The sequence below is a fragment of the Cavia porcellus genome, unplaced genomic scaffold, assembly GCF_034190915.1.
Source record: "Cavia porcellus strain 051 isolate PalLab524CR breed Dunkin Hartley unplaced genomic scaffold, mCavPor4.1 scaffold_22, whole genome shotgun sequence".
In the NCBI taxonomy this organism is placed as follows: Eukaryota; Metazoa; Chordata; class Mammalia; order Rodentia; family Caviidae; genus Cavia; species Cavia porcellus.
The window spans coordinates 37,557,529-37,575,940 of record NW_026947505.1 but is presented as its reverse complement, the minus strand read 5'-3'; the positions used below and the strand labels follow the sequence as shown (position 1 = coordinate 37,575,940).

General features: G+C 34.5%; 1 protein-coding gene across 6 annotated transcripts in view; it reads right to left on the bottom strand.

The window, feature by feature from the left end:
- The window catches only part of Pde10a (phosphodiesterase 10A), a 566,879-nt gene that overhangs the window by 36,664 nt on the left and 511,803 nt on the right, over positions 1–18,412 (bottom strand). For all 6 annotated transcript variants that reach the window (XM_063233086.1, XM_063233084.1, XM_063233083.1 and 3 more), the window contains 3 exons: positions 10,236–10,378; positions 8,475–8,558; positions 2,591–2,741 (listed from right to left, as the gene is read on the bottom strand). In XM_063233086.1, the coding sequence (XP_063089156.1) occupies positions 2,591–2,741; positions 8,475–8,558; positions 10,236–10,378 (378 nt within the window). The remainder of the gene's footprint in view (positions 1–2,590; positions 2,742–8,474; positions 8,559–10,235; positions 10,379–18,412) is intronic.

Genomic DNA, 18,412 nt, shown 5'->3' with positions numbered 1-18,412 from the left:
GTGAGCCTTTAAGAACTTCAACTCTAAGAAAGTCAGAGCAAAGGGAGGGAATCAGCTAAGGAATCCTCAAACAAGATAAGGCAAGAGCATCCCATGTGCTCCCATGAAAGCCAACAGTTCCCAGTGTGCTGCAAAGGAAGTTAAGACACTGAACAGAGAGGAAAACGTGAGCATCTTACAAGGTTCTGGTATTAAAGACCAGAAAATCCTCTGGGATGTTGAGGACAGAAGCCTGATCAGATTTGGATTCAGAAAGAAAGGAAGAGGAGATTTGGAGAGAGAGCCAGTACACCACTCAGGTAAACTGTACTGTGACGAAGAACTGAGAAACAGGGAGGCCGCTGTGTGAAGAAGCAGACTGAGAGAACAGCCCAATGGAGTGGTAACAGTATGCCTGTGCTCAGATGGGAATGATTCAGAGGGAAGTGCCACGGTGGAGACAGAGGTGTGTTCTCAAAGAAGCAGGTGATGGATATAATGAAGTGGAAGTGTCCATCTTGGGGAGTGGTGTGGAGATGGAGTGACAGGAAGTGTGTAACACAGTCCCTAGGGATGTGGTCAAGGGAGTCAGAAGAAATTCTCCTTCGTGAATTTTTTTCCCACATGCCCTTCTTCTTCTGTATCCTGATATGGCAGAATTGATTTCTCCTGCAACCCACTCAGAAAGGAAGTCTGATCAGTTACCAGCACACTTTACCTGAAGTGATATCATGACACCAATCACATGGGATGGGTATTAACTAACTGAACCAGTTAAGTCTTAGGATCACTTTGATTTTGAATTGATTGTATATTTTATGCTGTTGCATCAGTATGGTATATATGGTAACAACGTTCAAGATTTTAAAATCTAGCACAAGAGATTAAAATTGCTATCTTCATCTTTACAATTGTTTCTGTTTTTATTGACCTAATTTTAATAACTTTGTTAAAAGGTATGCCAGACTTACAGGTCTGAAAATAATTTTTAAATAATTATTTTTAAAAATCTTCTTCAACAAGATCAAATAATAATTGCTATTAGTTCTTTTTGAAATTAAAGATCCTCCATAAAGCATGTTTTAAATATTTACATTTGACATTTTGTGATTGTTTTTAGCCAAAAAGACTTCAGTTTTGGGGGAGGAAATGTAACTCCAGAAGTGATTTACAAATTTAGCATGTTATTAACACATTCTCATTTATTTTTAAATGTTTAGTTTTTTGAACAAAATTTCAACATGACTGTATTTGAAAGTACAATTTATAAAGCTTGTAAGATTATTAGTTATCTCATGGCAAAGAGACAATGAAATTACTTTCTTGAAAGTAATTAAACGGAGAGAATGCCAAAAGACCTATAAATAGGGTTCAATGGAATAGAAAATCGTTCAGACAAACTTACATGGAAAAAGAACATATTTCATCTAGATCTTGTGTGAAAGTGATAATATTTATTAGGCTAAAGATACTTACTAGGCTAAATTTTGCTCTTCAACTAACAATAATGATTGAATCCATGCTAGAAAGCACTTTACCACTGAGGTATATCCCTACAACTATTTATTTTATCTTAAGACAAGGTTTTGGTAAGTTTCCTAGATTTTACCACAAACTTCTGATCCTCCTGCCTCAGTTTCTGAAGTTGGATTTATAGGCATGTGCTACTGCATCTGACCTAAATATTATTTTAAAACCAACCAAACAGCCAACAAACCAACCAAAATTAGTAATGCTTTTGAGTATTTTTCTTTTTACTTCTAAGATATCTGCTCAGATTGTGAACCTGGTCTGAAACAGTATAAAAATGACAGGATGGCTCTCCAGAGTACTGGGAGCAAGTTTAAAGTATAATTGATTTACCTCAGAGGAGAAAGCCCCCCTCTCTGCACAGCCAAATGCTTCCTGAAGTACTGTCTCATTTTATCAAAGAAGGAGAAGGGTATGGAGTGTTCTAGTAGGCATCACAGCACCAGTGGGGTCCCAGGGGCATCCTTATTTGGGTTATCTACATATGAGGTTAGTACAATTTGGGGCACAGATTTCCCTATCACTCAGCATCTGGCTGGGCTTTCAAGTAAGGATGTTCGGCTGTGGTGGCTGAAAGGATGAGGGAGACTCCAGATCTTCAAGCTGTGATTTTTCAAAACTTTGCATATACAGTACAATCACCTCTGCTATGTAAGGTAAACAGTTAAAATACCACAAACCTGTATCTTTATGCTACAGGAGACAACAAAGCATTTATGTCTTAATTGTATTTAATATCCCGGATTCTCAAATCAGCAGGATATTTCTCCGCTATATAGAGCACATGAGCAACAAGACAAACTTACTGCTTATAACTTCCTAGAATATTTATTCTTTAATTAGCAACAAATATTTAAAAAATAGTATTTCCTTCAGAGATACTTTGGTGAAGTTCAAGTTTCTGTATTTACATTTCTTGAAACACAGACTATGCTAAATGTTTGGGTACTGATTTTTTTTTAAATGTATATCTACTAATTTACTAACTCCAAATTTGTCCTGGAATAACATGTCACGAGTCCATGTTGTACATTTGCTCTACTGAGCTTGCACAACCCAGGGGGCAGGCTTGCACACCCACCTCAAGCTCAGTGAACAGGCTGTGGTTGTTCTTCAGGATGGCGTACATGCAGTGTGCCACCGTGACTGCATGCTTCCAGTTGTGGTACGGCACTCGCCGGTAGTTCTTCTTCACAGACATAATAAAGCGGCACAGCTTTTCAAGGTCAAAACTGTATAGAGAGGAAACTGTTATGACCAACTCCGGCAGAGGAGCACTCCACCCAGGAGCGCCCTCTCGCTCTGCGTCTTGCTCCCTCTGCAACCCCAGGTATAAAGATTCCCACCTTGAACTTAGGAGTCCTGCAAACTCACTTGCTACTTTTCTCCTTCTCTGATCAGACAGAGCTAATAAAATGGACACTCTTGTATAGTTTCTATTCTAATATGTTAACTCTTCCTCCCGAGATCCATACCACAATCAGCAAGCTGTCACCGATCATCACACTGTATTTGTAAGCATTTCTTCCTATGCCTCACAGTGCTCAAAGGATACAACCTGACATTTTGAACTTATTTAGATTATATACATATACATAAACAACATATTTAGATTATATACACTTATAAATATGATAATTGGTGTGCGGTGAGGAAAACAACCAGCAGTGCCAGCCAGCTAGGGAGCCTCGGTGTGCTGTGTGGGTCCCAAGAAAGGCATACCCAGAAACCTCAGTCATCCAAACAGTATTAGAGAGCCACCCAAGTCTGGGAAAGGCCTGTCCAGCAAAGCCTACCCAACTGGGGAGACCCTCTCCTGGATGGTCAGCCAAATTCAACACAGGAAGCAACTGGGACTTGGCACTTGAGGGCTCCAGAGGAATACAAGAAAATGACAAAATGAAGGAGCAAAATGCCATGTCAAATCTCCAGCCTATCCCAAACAAATCTAGGAGACATGAACAAAGAATAAAGTGAAAGTCACACCCCTGAAATTTCTGAAATAGTAGCAAGTGAAATAAAGAAAGAACTTCATAAATCTGTGAAGGAAATTGGATTACAAATAATCTCCCAAGTAAAACAAGAAGTGACAAACATAATGAAAGAAATGCTGAGCATATCTAAAAAAGACATAGATTAAAAAAAAGAAGAGCATTGAAAAATGATGGAAACCTTGAATGAACAATATAAGAACTAGAATACATAAAACAGATTCAATGTAATATTCAGGAAATCAAAAATTTCATCTAAAGCTGGCAAAACCACTTGAATGAATGTGAAGATAGACTTTCAGACCTTGAAGATTGCAGTTACCAGAAAAGGAAAGATTTTTTTAAAAATAACAAGGAACCAGGAAATAACAATTCAACAGTTGCAAGATGGTGCAAAGAAAAATAATATAAGTTGATAGATGTAAATAAAAAAGAACTCAACACAGATGATGAAAAAGGACTCTTTAGAGAAGTAATAGCAGAAAATTTCCCATGTATGGGAAAATAAACTGGCATGCAGATAAGTGAGGCATACAAACAACAATTACTCGTAACCAAAACACATTGACACATATAATAAGTAAGATCCCAGAAATGCAGCACAAGAACATAATATTAAAAACTATCAGGGAAAATAAACAGGTAGCTATTTAGGAAAGCTTCTAAGAATCACAGTAGACTTCTCAAAGCAAACAATCAAGTCAAGAAGAGCTTGGAGTGAAGTATTTCAAGTCCTAAAAGAAAACAACTTTCGATCCAGGCTGATGTACCTTGCAAAACTACCTTTTGCAATTTTTGGAAAAATAAGATACTTCCACACAAATAACAACTAGAGAACTTCATGACCACCAAACCAACCCTAAAAACAGTACTGAAAAAAATTGTATACAGAAATAAATATGACTACAAACAGCAACAAAAAGAAACCACCAAGCAAGGGCAACAATTACACAGAGGGGAAAAGTAAAGAACCAACAGCTGAATGATAACATGACATAAATAAGCCAATCTGTATCAGTTACAACCATTAATGTGAATGACCTCAGTTCACCAATTAAAAGAAACAGGCTGGCAGAATGGATCAAGAAACAAAATCCAGCAATATGCTATAAACAAGAAAGTCAAAGGAAATTCACAGCTTTAAAGTCAAAGGATGAAAAACAATACTTCATGCAATAGGAACCCACAAAAAAGCAGAATATTCTTTCTAGGAATGCAGGGATGGTTCAACATATGCCATTCAATAGATGTAATACACCATGTACCAACAGAGCCAAAGACAAGAATTACATGATCATCTCAATAGATGCAACAAAGCTTTTGAAATTCTGTCACTCATTCATGACAAAAATCCTACAGCAAATTGGAATAGATAATCTTTACCTTAATCTGAAAAACGCATATATGATAAACCAACAGTCAACATCTTACTAAATGGACCAAAACTGAAAGATGACAACCTAAAATCAGAAACAAAACAAGGATGTCAATTACCAACACTTCTATTGAGTACAGTTCTGCAAATATTAGCCAGAACAATTAGACAACAGAGAAAAATAAAAGGAATAAGGATAGGAAAGGAAGAAGTTAGATTATCATTATTTTCAGATGACATGATATTCTGCATAGAACACCCCAAAAACTCCACTGAAAGATTTCTACATCTAATAACCAAATTCAGTAATATAGCTGGACACAAAGTCAACACTTAAACATCAACAGCATTCCTGTACACAAACAAACATACTGAGAAATAGGAGAAATCACATCCTTCACAGTAGTACCCCAAAAGAGAGAAATGCTTAGGTATCACTCTAACGAAGTAAACAATTAATACATTAAAAATTACAGTACTCTGAAAAAAAATCAAAGATGATTTTAGAAAATGGAAACTCATCATTTGTTCCCAGACAGGAAGACTAAGCATTGTGAAAATGGCCATACTCACAAAATTGCTGTTAAGATTTAATGCAATTCTTATCAAAATATCATTAGCATACTTAAGAGATCTATAGAGAAGTTACTCCTAAAATTCATTTGGAACCGGAAGAGACCTAGAATAACAAAGGCAACCCTGTGCAAAAAAAGAAAAAAGCAAGGTAGGAAGCCACACAATCCTTGACTTGAAAGTGTACTTCAAAGCTACTGTGATAAAATCAGCACAGTACTGGTACACACACACACACACACACACACACACACACACACACAGACAGACACACCCACACATGCACGCATGCACACAGTCTTGATGATCAGTGGAACAGATTAGTACAGCCACAACTACAAACACACTCAGTCATCCTATCTTTGAGAAAGGGGCCTGAAAGAAAGACAAACTCTTTAATAGATGATGCTGGAAAAACTGGCTTTCCATACATCAAACACTAAAACAGACCCATATCTAAGAGAATATTTGACAGGGGTGAATGGAAAGTCTTTGTGCATACTAGCATGTGGGCACAAATTTGATCAACATGTACTAAAGTCAAAATGGATCAAAGATCTTGATATTAGAACTAAAACACTAAATCTGCTGGAAAACAAATTAGGTAGAAATCTTGAAGACACAGAAGTAGGCAGATAGTTCATGAATAAAAACGAAACTGTACAGGAAACACTTCACAGAATGAACACCTGGGATTTCTTATTAAAATGTTTTTGCATGTAAGAAAGAAATTATCAACAAAGCAAAAAAGAAAAATTCATGAATTTGGAAAAAAATGTTAGTCAATTGTCCCTTGGACAAAGGATTTATATTTAGAACATATAAATAATTACAGGCCCCCCAAATTTAAAGACCCAATCCAAAAATGGGCATCTGCATCTCAGATGAAGAAATACAATTTTCAAATAAATATATGAAAAAAATGTTCAATGCCATTGGTCATTTAAGAAATGCAAATTAAAACAACACAAAGATTCTACCTCACTCCAGAAAAAAAAAAGGCTGTCATCAAGAAATCAACCAACAAAAGCTGGCAGGGCTGTGGGGGAAAAGGAACCCTTTTCCACTGTTGGTGCAAGTGTAGACTGCTGCAACCACTGTGGGAATCAGTGTGAAGATTCCTCAAAACACTAGAATTAGAGGCCCCACTCGACCTAGCTATTCCCCCTCTGGGTATTTTCCCAGAAGAATTAAAAACATTATACCATAGTGATACATGGTGTACCCATGTTTATAGCAGCACAATTTGTAATAGCCATATCTTAGAAACAAACCAAATGCCCATCAACTAAGGAATGGATTAAAAAATGTGTTATCTTTATACAATAGAGTGCTACGCATTATAAAAAAGGATAAACCAGAGGCTTTTATAGGTAAATGGATGCAAGTGGAGACCACATTCATAAGTGAAATAAATCAGTCTCGTATGTGTAAATATAAGATTGTCTTCCTCGTGTAAGAGACTGAAAGATTAAATAAGATCAAAAAAGGTATAACATATTGTGAAAGTAATAGAACCACTCAAAAGGAAAGAACAACTGGGATGAGCAAAAAGAGAAAAGAAGGAAGGAGAATATATATATATAGCTATCATATATATATATATATATATATATATATATATATATATATATATGATAGCTAAGATACTGCACTATTGATCCTGTTTAGGGAAAGAAACTGTGATTGCTTATATTATCTGATCTGTTTTGCATGCTTGTATCTTGCAATCTGAGTTCCTATTTTGAAGACAACAATATGTAATAGAGTGATTATTATGAATTTCCTATCAGTTTGTTTTAAAAACATATCTTTTCTGTTTTTTTTCTTTTAGTGCCTTTAAAATAAAAAAGAAAATATTGATAATAATGTATTTAACGTGATAACTATTTTCCTTTGTAAGAATGATACTTTTCCAAATTACTGATTATTCTTTCAAAGTTAATTTAAGGTATTTTGCTATTTTCAGATTATTAAGTTGCAAATGGCCTTATCGAAATACTGATATAATATATGAAAAAAACTATATATACATTTTTATATATGCTATCATTGTTTTTTATTTTATGTGTATATAATATATCGCCATGTATATTTTCTTATTTGAAGACCTACCATTTCTCAAAATATATTTAAGCAGTTTAAAACAAAAGAACATCAGTCTATTACTCCATGAAATACTAGGGAGATGAAGAGCTCATAAAATTTGTTTTCCTCCATTGACAACTTTCAAACATCCTTAATGTAATAGTATAGCGTTTTAAGAATTCTGGCTGATCACATGCTCAACTAATATCTACAAAAGAATGGAGGCAGTTATCCTGTGTGCACCCTTTTCAAAAGTTGGTTTATTAAAAAGCACAAATAGAAGAGAAGAAACAGATTCTGAGAGATGTGACAAAGTGACAAGGTAATTCTAGAAAACCTAAGCACTCTTTGAGGCACTTAATTTCTAAATCTGTGAAGGGGATCATTCCTTTCATTTGAAGTTTGTGTGTTTAAACTGAAAAAGATAAAATTTTACATCACAAAGGCCTCTAGGACAGGACAAGGTAGGTGGAAAAATATTTGCACTGAGTGAGGCTATAATTATGACAAAGTATCATGCTGTAATTAGAAGACCTCTTTCTTTTACACCTAATCTAACATACATGTAAACTGAAACTTGATGACAAACTTGTACAATATTCAAGCCACACTTAAAAGCATATAATTCTATTCAGTACGTTAAATCCTGCCTCCTTCAGCCTCACGGTCTACCCTGTTTCTGTGACAGCCCTCCCAGCTGCAGGATTTTTACCTAGGTTACAATCAGCTGCTAGAGGACTCAGCAGCTAAGGAAAAGCTGAGAAGGCCATAGATTTGTTCAAAGATCTCAACCCATTTTTATTTGAATATTCAGAAAAAAACATGCCCATGTCATATATTAAGATAATTATAAACAAGAAAGCGGGAAGACAAATAAACAGTAGGAGGAAGCAATCATACCGCTTAATAGTTTAAAAAATAAATTAGGTCATTCATACCAGAATGGCCCACAGGACTGATGAACCATATGTACAAAAATTCCAGGCCACATGTTTTCAAAAGGACCAATGTCAAAGTGGAATCTGAAATTAAAAGAGAGTTTATTACTAAATGCAATTAGGAAAAAACATAATAAGTAGAGAATATCATTTAAATTTTTGTTTATAAAGAGACTAAGAAGACTCTGGACTCATTGTCATCCTTAATTTCATCTGTCTGGTTCTGAAAGGTTTTTAGGATACTGCGCGCATTTCTTCAAGAATTTTAGTAAGTCACTGTTTAATTTTATATTAAATAATCTGAGAAAAAATGCTTCATTTGTTGTCAGAGTAATAAGTATCAAATTTATATGTGAACACTACATATATATTACACAACTCACAGATAAGGGGAGAAGTCTTATGCGGTTAGGTTTTAAAGTTGAAAATTTTCTGTCTCTTATTTAAACTGAAATAAGAATCCATAAATTCATATAGTACATAAAGTTATTATGTTAATGATTGTTCTTTAATAATATAGTTGTTAGCATTTATTTAGAATAAACAATATGATGAAGTACTATATTTTGAATTATAAGGTACGTACTGGATAGGTCATTTCTGAAGATTTTCACATAGATAACTAATGTTACTCTGCATTCATGGGCATACAAATTATCTTAGCACTAATAAGTCAAATATTAAGTATAGAAAACAAAGTGTAAAAGCAGAATTAATTATCATTGAATACCTGAATTTAATTTGGAAATTTAAATTTATATGAAGATATTTTATTATCTGATATTAAAAACTATCTTGAATTTAAATATTACATGGTGTAAAGTATGCAACAGGGTAATAAAATATTAACATTTAGGTTAACATTTCAAAATAAAGTTAAAATTTTTGTTTTCTGAAGTAAGCAGAAGAAAATAGCATCCTATACATAGAAATAGATAATTACAAACAAAGATAAAAGGGAGGCATATAAACAGCACTGATAATCATAATACTTGTGATTTTAGCTCTATAACCTGTTTTGCCTTAATTCAATGAGATTAAAAGTCTGTTGCTGAAGAAACTAACAAAGCTATTGAGACTTGTTTCTTTCCCACTTAATTGTACCATTTCAAGAAAAAGGCCTCCCCTGAGGTCTGGTATCATATCTAAGTCAGTAAATATTCACCAAAAGAGAAATGCATAAGCCTTATTTCCCCAGTGCCAAAATGCTCAGCAAATGCACCTTGAATTGGACCATGTCGAGGTGAGAAATGTGCTGCTTCTTCGGTGGAGCAGGATAGCATAGCTTACAAACAGCTCTGGAACCCAACTCTGAGGTCAGACCTACCAGGGTTCTCTGTCATTACTACCTGTGTTATCTATAAACCCGCAAACACATTATTATATTTCTCTAATTTTCAGTTTATCATCTATGTGTAGGAGACCATAATCATGTCCTTCTCCAGTTGTCATGAGGATTCAGGGGCCTGCAACAGGTGGCACAGAGGCTCTACTTAAGATATACTTATAAAATGATTGCCATGACACAATCATTAGCTGTTTTCTTGAACTGAGGTATAAAGCAAACTTTGCTCACTGTTCTAAGAGGCTGCACTTAACTGGGTTTCTGTCAGTTAAAGGGTTGCTTTCTCTAGGTGATCTTGAAGATTAAGCTGGCTTAAATATAAATATAAATTGCAACTTAAATATAAATTCAATTTTAACTATAATATTTTTTAAATATTAAAAAAATAAAAGAAACTGACAAAGCAAAGCACTCACAGTTCAATTTCTTTGCAGAGTCGTGCAGGGAGTGTGAAATGCATGAGGCCTTGCCACTCTTCCGCAGAGCAAACAGTGTGATAGGACAGCTTTTCCATAGTTACTCGGTAAATGCACTCTGAGTGACGAATTCTATGATACATCTGGAAGGTAAATAAAACATTACTTGAAACAATGCTAAAAATCACTTGGCATTAAAATTCAGAATTTGGCATAATAGAATCAGCTGTATCACTGAAACTAAGTGAGACTTAATACTGTCCGTACTTCCACAGACACTGGAGCTATGGACACACTAGTCTTTGAAGATTCAAAACAACTGAAAAAAAAATCATTGTTTTGAAGTCTTACTTAGTTCTGTACCTAATGGCTTCTTACCAGAAATCATTTCTAGGGAGCAAAATTACTATTTGTCCTCTTTACAATATTTTACGTTACATTATATTTCTAAATTTTTAGTAAAAATACTGAAAATAAAACATGTTCATTTTGTTACTAGGAAATGAATAGTAACAAGATCACAGACTTTAATACCTTAAATGCTTCTAAATCTCTTAAAACAAATAATTACATGACACTGTACATAAATTTCAACTTCCTTAGAAAGACTTCATCATTTCTTTTCCCCTTGATGATTTACTTGTACTTTTGCTGTTGTTGTTTGGGGTTTTTTGTACTAGAAATTGAACTCAAGATTTTGTGCTTGCCAGGAAGGAACTGTGCCACTGAGCTATATCCCTGGCTCTACTTGTGTATTTTTTATATTGTTAAAATGAATAAATTTGGGATCCAAGTGATGTTACAGCAATGACTTAAAATGTATGACACAAATTTGTAAACATTATTCACAGACTCTGCCCATAAAGTTGACTCATAAATAGGTAACTGAATTAATGCAAAATGAATAGACACATTTCACCACCTTATCAAATGATGTTCTTGCATATTATTATTTAAGCAAATGTAGTTTTACAAATAATTATAATTAATAGGTGTGGCAACAAACTAAAATAAAGCATTTTGAATGATCAATATGTTTACATGTGAATCTGTAAGCAGGTAAAATTAATTGGGAAGGGTGATTTAAAGGAAGAGCAAACAAATCCTTTACAGCAAATTACTGGTGAAAACATGTGACATTGTGGTAGTTTGCATTTCCATTTACACCTCGCAGAGATTAGCTGTCAATAAACAAGATTACATCCATACCCTATATAATAATATAAATGGAACTAAGAGAATTAAGATGTTCTATTTATGTCACCCATTTAGCTCCTTAGTGACCACAAGTATCATAGTCCAGGGTGGCCTCTAAAACATTTGAATGTAAAACTCTTCATCAGGAAAAGAATTTTGGAGAGACACTCTCAATGATTATATACATTCCTTAATAATTACATGCACCATACTAACATATTATTTGAATTATAAAATGTAAGCTAAAAAAAATTTTAAATTAAAACATAAAAATATATATTTTAAAAACCAATAAAAAGGAAAAAGACAAAAAAAAATTCTATTTACATAACAAGGCCTGTTTTGTTCTCAGTAAATAATTGTATTTTTAAGTGAAGTCACTGTAATTAAATATGATATTGTAAAATTATTTCTTTAATAGTTTGTGAGATAGGGATTTGGGATATTTGTCTTTCTGTGAAAAAAAAGCATATATAAGTAATCTACAAATTCAATAGATGTTCCAAGTATTTTCCACAAATTGCAAATTGGTGGGTAGCACAAATGGAAGTGCATGTATTTCTCAACTTCATCTTAACTGTGAACTCTTTTGGCCAACTATAAAATAATCTCTCTCCTAGAAAAGTTAATGAAAATGAGCTTTGATAAGATTTACAAACGCTGGCCACACATATTTGCTACTTTTGATCAGACACAGAACACCAACTTTGTCATGGGAAGCTCTAAATCTGTGACAAAGTTGTTCAGAAAAGTGACAATATTACATAGAAAATAACATTTTTACAGCAATCATTAATACTGGAAGTACTTATGTGGCAAGAAGTACACTAAGCACCCTGCTTGGATAATTTCATGTAATTTTTGCAAAAATCCTGTGAGACAGCTACTCCTCTTACTGTCATTCTATACACTTGAAACCTGCAATTAGAATGAATTTTATTTATGATTTGCAGTTATAAATACATGACAAACTTTTAAATTATACATTTTAAAGTTTTAATCATTTTATTTTATTTTGTAATTAGTGGAGTTAAGTTAATCATAATTACAGAAAAGTTAACTAGCTTAGCTTCATGAAGAAAACTACTAGTTTTGACAAATTTTATATGTTTTCTGTTTGCTAAATGATTTTCAATATGAATAATGGAAAATATTATTATCTATGATTTCATTTTATTCATCCTATTGCAAATTGTTAATAAAGGTAGAAAACTGTTGTTTTTTAAGTTCATTTTGCATAAGTTACTTGCCTTTCGACAGTTGAGAAATTACTTTAGGACTCACTAACTAGAAGAGAATTCTAGAGGAAGCAACTGCTGTTAGTCTAAAACTAGAATTTATTTGCAATGTCTATCAGTCTTAGGTACTAGAGTATGAAAAAGCTGTATTGAAAAGACACAACAGTAAAAAGACATCCTACACATGTGGGTATTACGTATTTCTACCATAATATAAAAATATAGCCTTTTAACCTGTTCTAATGTTTATAGAGGACCTAGAGTCATGTTAGGATAAGGCAGTTCTTCAGTATACAGACACTGAAATCATGTACATAGGTTGAATTTGTTTTCTACCATTTACTAACTGTGTACTTGTAAGCTAATTACTTGTGGTGAGGTACCCCATCTGTAAACTTAGGATACTGCAGTTGCTAAGGCATGAAAGAACATGAAGAACACTGACATGCACAGGTAAAAAACTCAGAACAAACACTGGCCAATGACTGTTAAACTTGCAGTCAGTTAGCTGTTACTGCTTCCTTATCTTGCATTCTGAGTCAGCAAAAGGCTCCACTTTCTGTAGGTGACTGCTATTCTGGTGCAGGTCGAGAAGAACTGACTTTTCTCAAGCAACAACACAGCACTAGACTAACTTTTAAGGACCAGTCTTTCCTTGCTCTGTATCAGTGCATCATGTGGGAAGTTGACACTCTCCATCATGGAAGTACATACATCATGGCAATTTGGAAATGTACAAGTCAATATTCAACACTGTGTATGGGTAGTCTTCACAATATAAGTAGTTTATCTTTGATAATATATGAGACAGAATAATAGTTTAGTATTAATATACATTTTGACTCTTTTTCCTGTTTATTCAACTTATACTCCAAATCCAATTGACAAAATATATTTTAAAACACATAATTTTCAACACATTTATTAATATCATTAATTGATACCACTAATGGAATCAAATAGATTCACTAAGTCCTAAAACCAAACATACACTCCTTGTGTGGAAAGTGTTGAGACTGTCTCCCGCAGAGGTCCAAAGAATGAACAGACTGAGAATAAGGTGTACCCCAAAGCTTTGGGACCAAAGACACCTGTAGCACAAGCGCCAGACTCTGGTAGCACAGTGATGGTGGTGGGAGCTTAGAAAGGAGCCTTGCATCTGCTAGAGTTAGAGGTAGAAACTAGTTTCCATGCAGGAGGGTGCAGAAATCCAGCCCATCAAGATATACAGTGACTGTTTAAATTTTATAAAAATATTTACTAAAATAGACGATGTATTGCCATTAAATCTCCACCAAGTAAAACCTCTCATTTAAAACATACTTATCCCACCATTCTTGCCATTTTTTGGTATTAGTGAGACAAAACCTGGTTTTAAAGAAAAGCAGCTTAACCAATGAAAACAAACAAACAAACCCAACTAGATGCGTAGCAGTGAATTGAGACTTCATGACATCGGGATATAAAAATTGTGAGTAGAATAAAAAGTAGAGACATTGTTGCAGGCAGCTGAGTTAGTTTGAAATATTACAGGCAGTGAGGCAGGGCTAGGTCCTCAAAGGAGCCAGTGCAGACAGCCTTGTAACTGTGTGGAGAACAGACATCTACTGCTATGGGCCAGGCCTTAAGACAAAAGATCAAACAAATGTACCCATATTCTAAGGATTGATGTTCTAATTAATTCCCTACCACCCTGAGGAAGTCTGGAGTCATCATTCCAACCATCCAGGGAAGAATCACTGCTCTCTAAGAATGACTGGCTTCCCCATTTGTCCCTAATGTAACCAATTTTGCCTGAACTATTAAGCTTATTGGCTAACCATAGTTCTGTCCCAACTTCTGCCTTGTGAGTTCCCAGTTTTCCCCACCTTAAACCCGTCTCACCCCGTGATTTTACTCTATACAAGTCCCTGGAAAAGACAGAGTCTTTGGCAACCGGCTAGGGACCCCATCTATCTCTCTCAGACAGAAGCTTTCTTTCTCTCAATAAATATATTCTGCTCTTAATCATTGTTGTTTCTAAAATTTATTTTTCAATTTTAGAGAACAGGAACTCGCAGACGTAGTAGATCAAGAGTTTCATTCCCCTATGTCATTATGAGTGTAGACTATGGCCCAGGAATAGAGTTCAGAATTCATTTACATTATTTATTGTAGTCCTAAAGTCGGTCCTGTGGAATTGGCCTTATTTACATCATCTGTTGAGGGACCTAAACTGCAGAAACATAAATTAACTAGCCTAAGTCAAAAAGTTGGAAAGCAATGGAAAAGGTGTTGAAACGTGGATCTGCTAAATTTTGAGTTTTCCATTACACTCAGCATGCATTAAGAGCATATACACAAACCATCAGGGGACAATATAGAAGTCCAGAGAGAACAGCGAATTATCTGAAGGAAAAGATACATTTCCTGCAGAGCATGTACTTGTTAAAACTTAAGAATGTCGTGTAGGTCTACACATAGGGGAGGAAATCACACAAATTTTAGAGTCTACTAATTTTTATCCTGTGTCTAACACCGTATCTAACATGAATGGGTGCTCTAATCTTATTTGTGGAATGAATGATCATATTAGTCATTAAATGTGTAATTGAGCACCAAAAACAATTTGAATTCAGTTTATTTTTTTATATATTTACAGACTTGTAGAAGGATTAACTTTTACTTTTCATGTTGTCCAAAAGACAAAGTCTAAGCATTGTGATGCACTAAAATCTAGGCATTCAAATTAAAAACAATATGAGGTATGTGTCATGTGTATTATGTTACTAATGTTACTACTAACAAAGAGACATTCGGATTTTAGAACATAATTTTGTTGCTCAATTTATTACCAAATAAGGTATACTTCAGATACTTCTCAGAAAATTTGTTAGGAATTTACAACATTGTTCTTGAGTGCTCCCTTCAACAGTCAGCTTATTATTCAAAATTACAAAGTTTAGTTACATTACTCTTCAAAGTATTCCTGGGCATTAAACTTTCTCTCTGTTCTAAATTCTTATATAACTTTGTCTTTGCCCTGCCTTCACGGTACCCAGTTTGTATATGAAGGTTTTTTTTTTTTTTTTTTTTTTTTTTTTTTTTTTTTTCTAGATACACTCTCCTTTTCCGTGATGATTGCTAGTGTCAATTTGACTTAAGGATACCCAGACAACTAGTGAAGTATTATTACTAAGTATGTTTGTAAGTGCGTGTCTGGAGGCAACTGGCCCTGGAATCAGAGAAGATTCACTCTCAATCAGTGATGATAGGTACCACGCTACTGGTTGAGGCCTAGACATAGAAAAAAGGCAGAGAGAAGGTGAAATGTTTCTCTTCAGGAGCTAGGAGACCCTTCTCCTGCAGAGAGTATCAAAGCTCTAGGTTTGATAGCCTTTGGATCCGGTTATTTATGATAACAGCCTCTCTAATTCACACTGAGAGTTAAATACGATCAGGTTTCCATATCCAGAGACAGTTGGACTCAAGTCACACAACTAGTTTCACAAGTTCCTCAGCTGTAGTCACCTGTGGGACTCTTCAGCTGCCATAATCATGAGAACCAAGTCCTCTATCTTAGTATCTGTCTTTCTGCATCATCACTCTATATGACCTGTTGGTTATGGATTGTGTGGAGTGCTCTAATGACACCCTACTCTTCACGCCACGCTTAAAAATGCATCTTAATATTTATCTCTTTTTATGCAGCTTTAGGAAAGAACAATGTCAAATGAAAGACTGAGGAGCTCTGGAGCCAGTTTACATTTAACCTTGGTTCTATCACATACTTACTGTGTAACCTTGAGCAAATTATTCAAACTCTGAGTATCTAACTTTTCTTTTGTAAAATGAAGATAATAACTTCACTTGCAGACTTATTGTAAAACTGAACTTTTATGTGTAAATATCTAGAACAAGACTTATCACAGTTCTAGGGGCTGGGGATTTAGCTCAGCGGCATAAGCACCTGCCTTGCAAGCAGGTGGTCATGAGTTCGATCCCTGGTACCGATGAAAAAGACAAAAAAAAAAAAAAAAAGACTTATCACAGTTCTTATTATAGTGATCTTTACAGCTGCTGTCTGATGTAGAAAAGATAATATGTGTTTGTCCAATTCAAGAATTAATAAAGGTTGAAATACTTACTATGCTTACTCCTAGCCAACTGGTTTCATATGAATAGTGATTTTCTGTGTCTCTTTAATATTAAACATAGCCTATCTGAAAAGTACAGAGCAAATCTATTCTGAAGAATTTCTTTTTTCAGGCCAAAGATGTAACAGGTATTACTGCACTGTTAGCTTTTTGCATCATATCAAATGTGTCTTTAAAAATCATAATGTATTTAAGTAAACCAATTCTTTTAGTTTTAAAGGACTCAGTGTTTTCAATGACTCTTGACAATTGATGGTACTTTCAACTATTAGTTAACTCAGTAAGTGTAATGGTGATGTGGCCAATCAGACACATGCCTCTTTAATTCAATAAACACAATGTAGTTTAATGCATTTAAAGAGGAAATAAAGTAAACTAAAGACATAATGAATATTTATGTTCTGCCATGTGTTCTGCCTCTTAGGGCCCCTAAACCAGACCACTGAACCTAACAATAATAAATGAAGTCATTACATTATCATGTTCACTATTAGAAGCAAGTCTATTGTGGGTTTCCATGCCCTCATTATGGACAAAATAATTCAAGAACAGAATTATTTTGAATTTCCTAGAATCAAATTCTTACTCTAATTTTACCATAACTGAAAACTGAAGGGCATTTCACAGTGCACAAAGTCTTTTAATCATTTCTAAACACTATTTTCTTTGAGGTTACAGTATGTACAATAAGGAAAAAAAAACCTGAGTAAAATGACCTTAATAAATATTCATGTATATTCTCAGGGAAGAAACAGAAACCCAGGAAAGGAAAAAAAAAGCTGTGGGTTTTTCAACTGTTAGGGACAATGCATCCCTTTAGAGACTTTTCTTAGTTAAAAAAATGCTCAAAGTATTAAAGTATTTAAAAAACAAGTTTCAGAGTGATAATGAGAATTCAAGTCTTGGTCCTTTTCCTGGTGGTTTTGACACTACCGTCTTCAAGAGATTAAGGCTCTAAGAAACAACTATAAGGAAATTAGTTGCTACCTATTGATACTAACATAACTTGAGAGCTATTTTCTTTTATTCCTGATTTAGAAGGGTAACTGGGTCAACAAAACAAAAGTAAAAAGCATCATTTTAAAGAAGGTAAATGAATTGTTCTTTGTTCTGAGGTGTAAGAAAATTTTATAATAACTCCGAACCCAACCTTATTCAAACTGGAAAGCCAAGTACAGAAGGTAAAAATCACCTGAGGTTGGAGATTCAGAAGTTTTGTATTCTTTTCTGAGTGAGAAATAGTTACAGAAATAATACAATTTGTTTCTGAGGTTCTGTTGGTGGTGTTGGGGATTGAAATCAGGGCTTCACACTGAGCTACCTTCCCAGTCTTCTATTATTATTATTATAAAAGACATGGTCTTGCTAAGCTGTTAAATTGCCTATGCTACACTCAAACTTGTAATCCTCCTTCCTCAGCCTCCCAGAGTGCTAGGATTATAGGCTTGCATCAACAATTTCTTATGAACTCCAGTAAAGAGCAAAAATATTCTAGTAATAAACTGATAGTGCACTCCGCAGAGAAGCTGCACTACATACACTTTTGACACATACCTTAAAAGGAACTAACCATGTCCTTGAGCCCAGTGACAGTGAGAGCTTAACA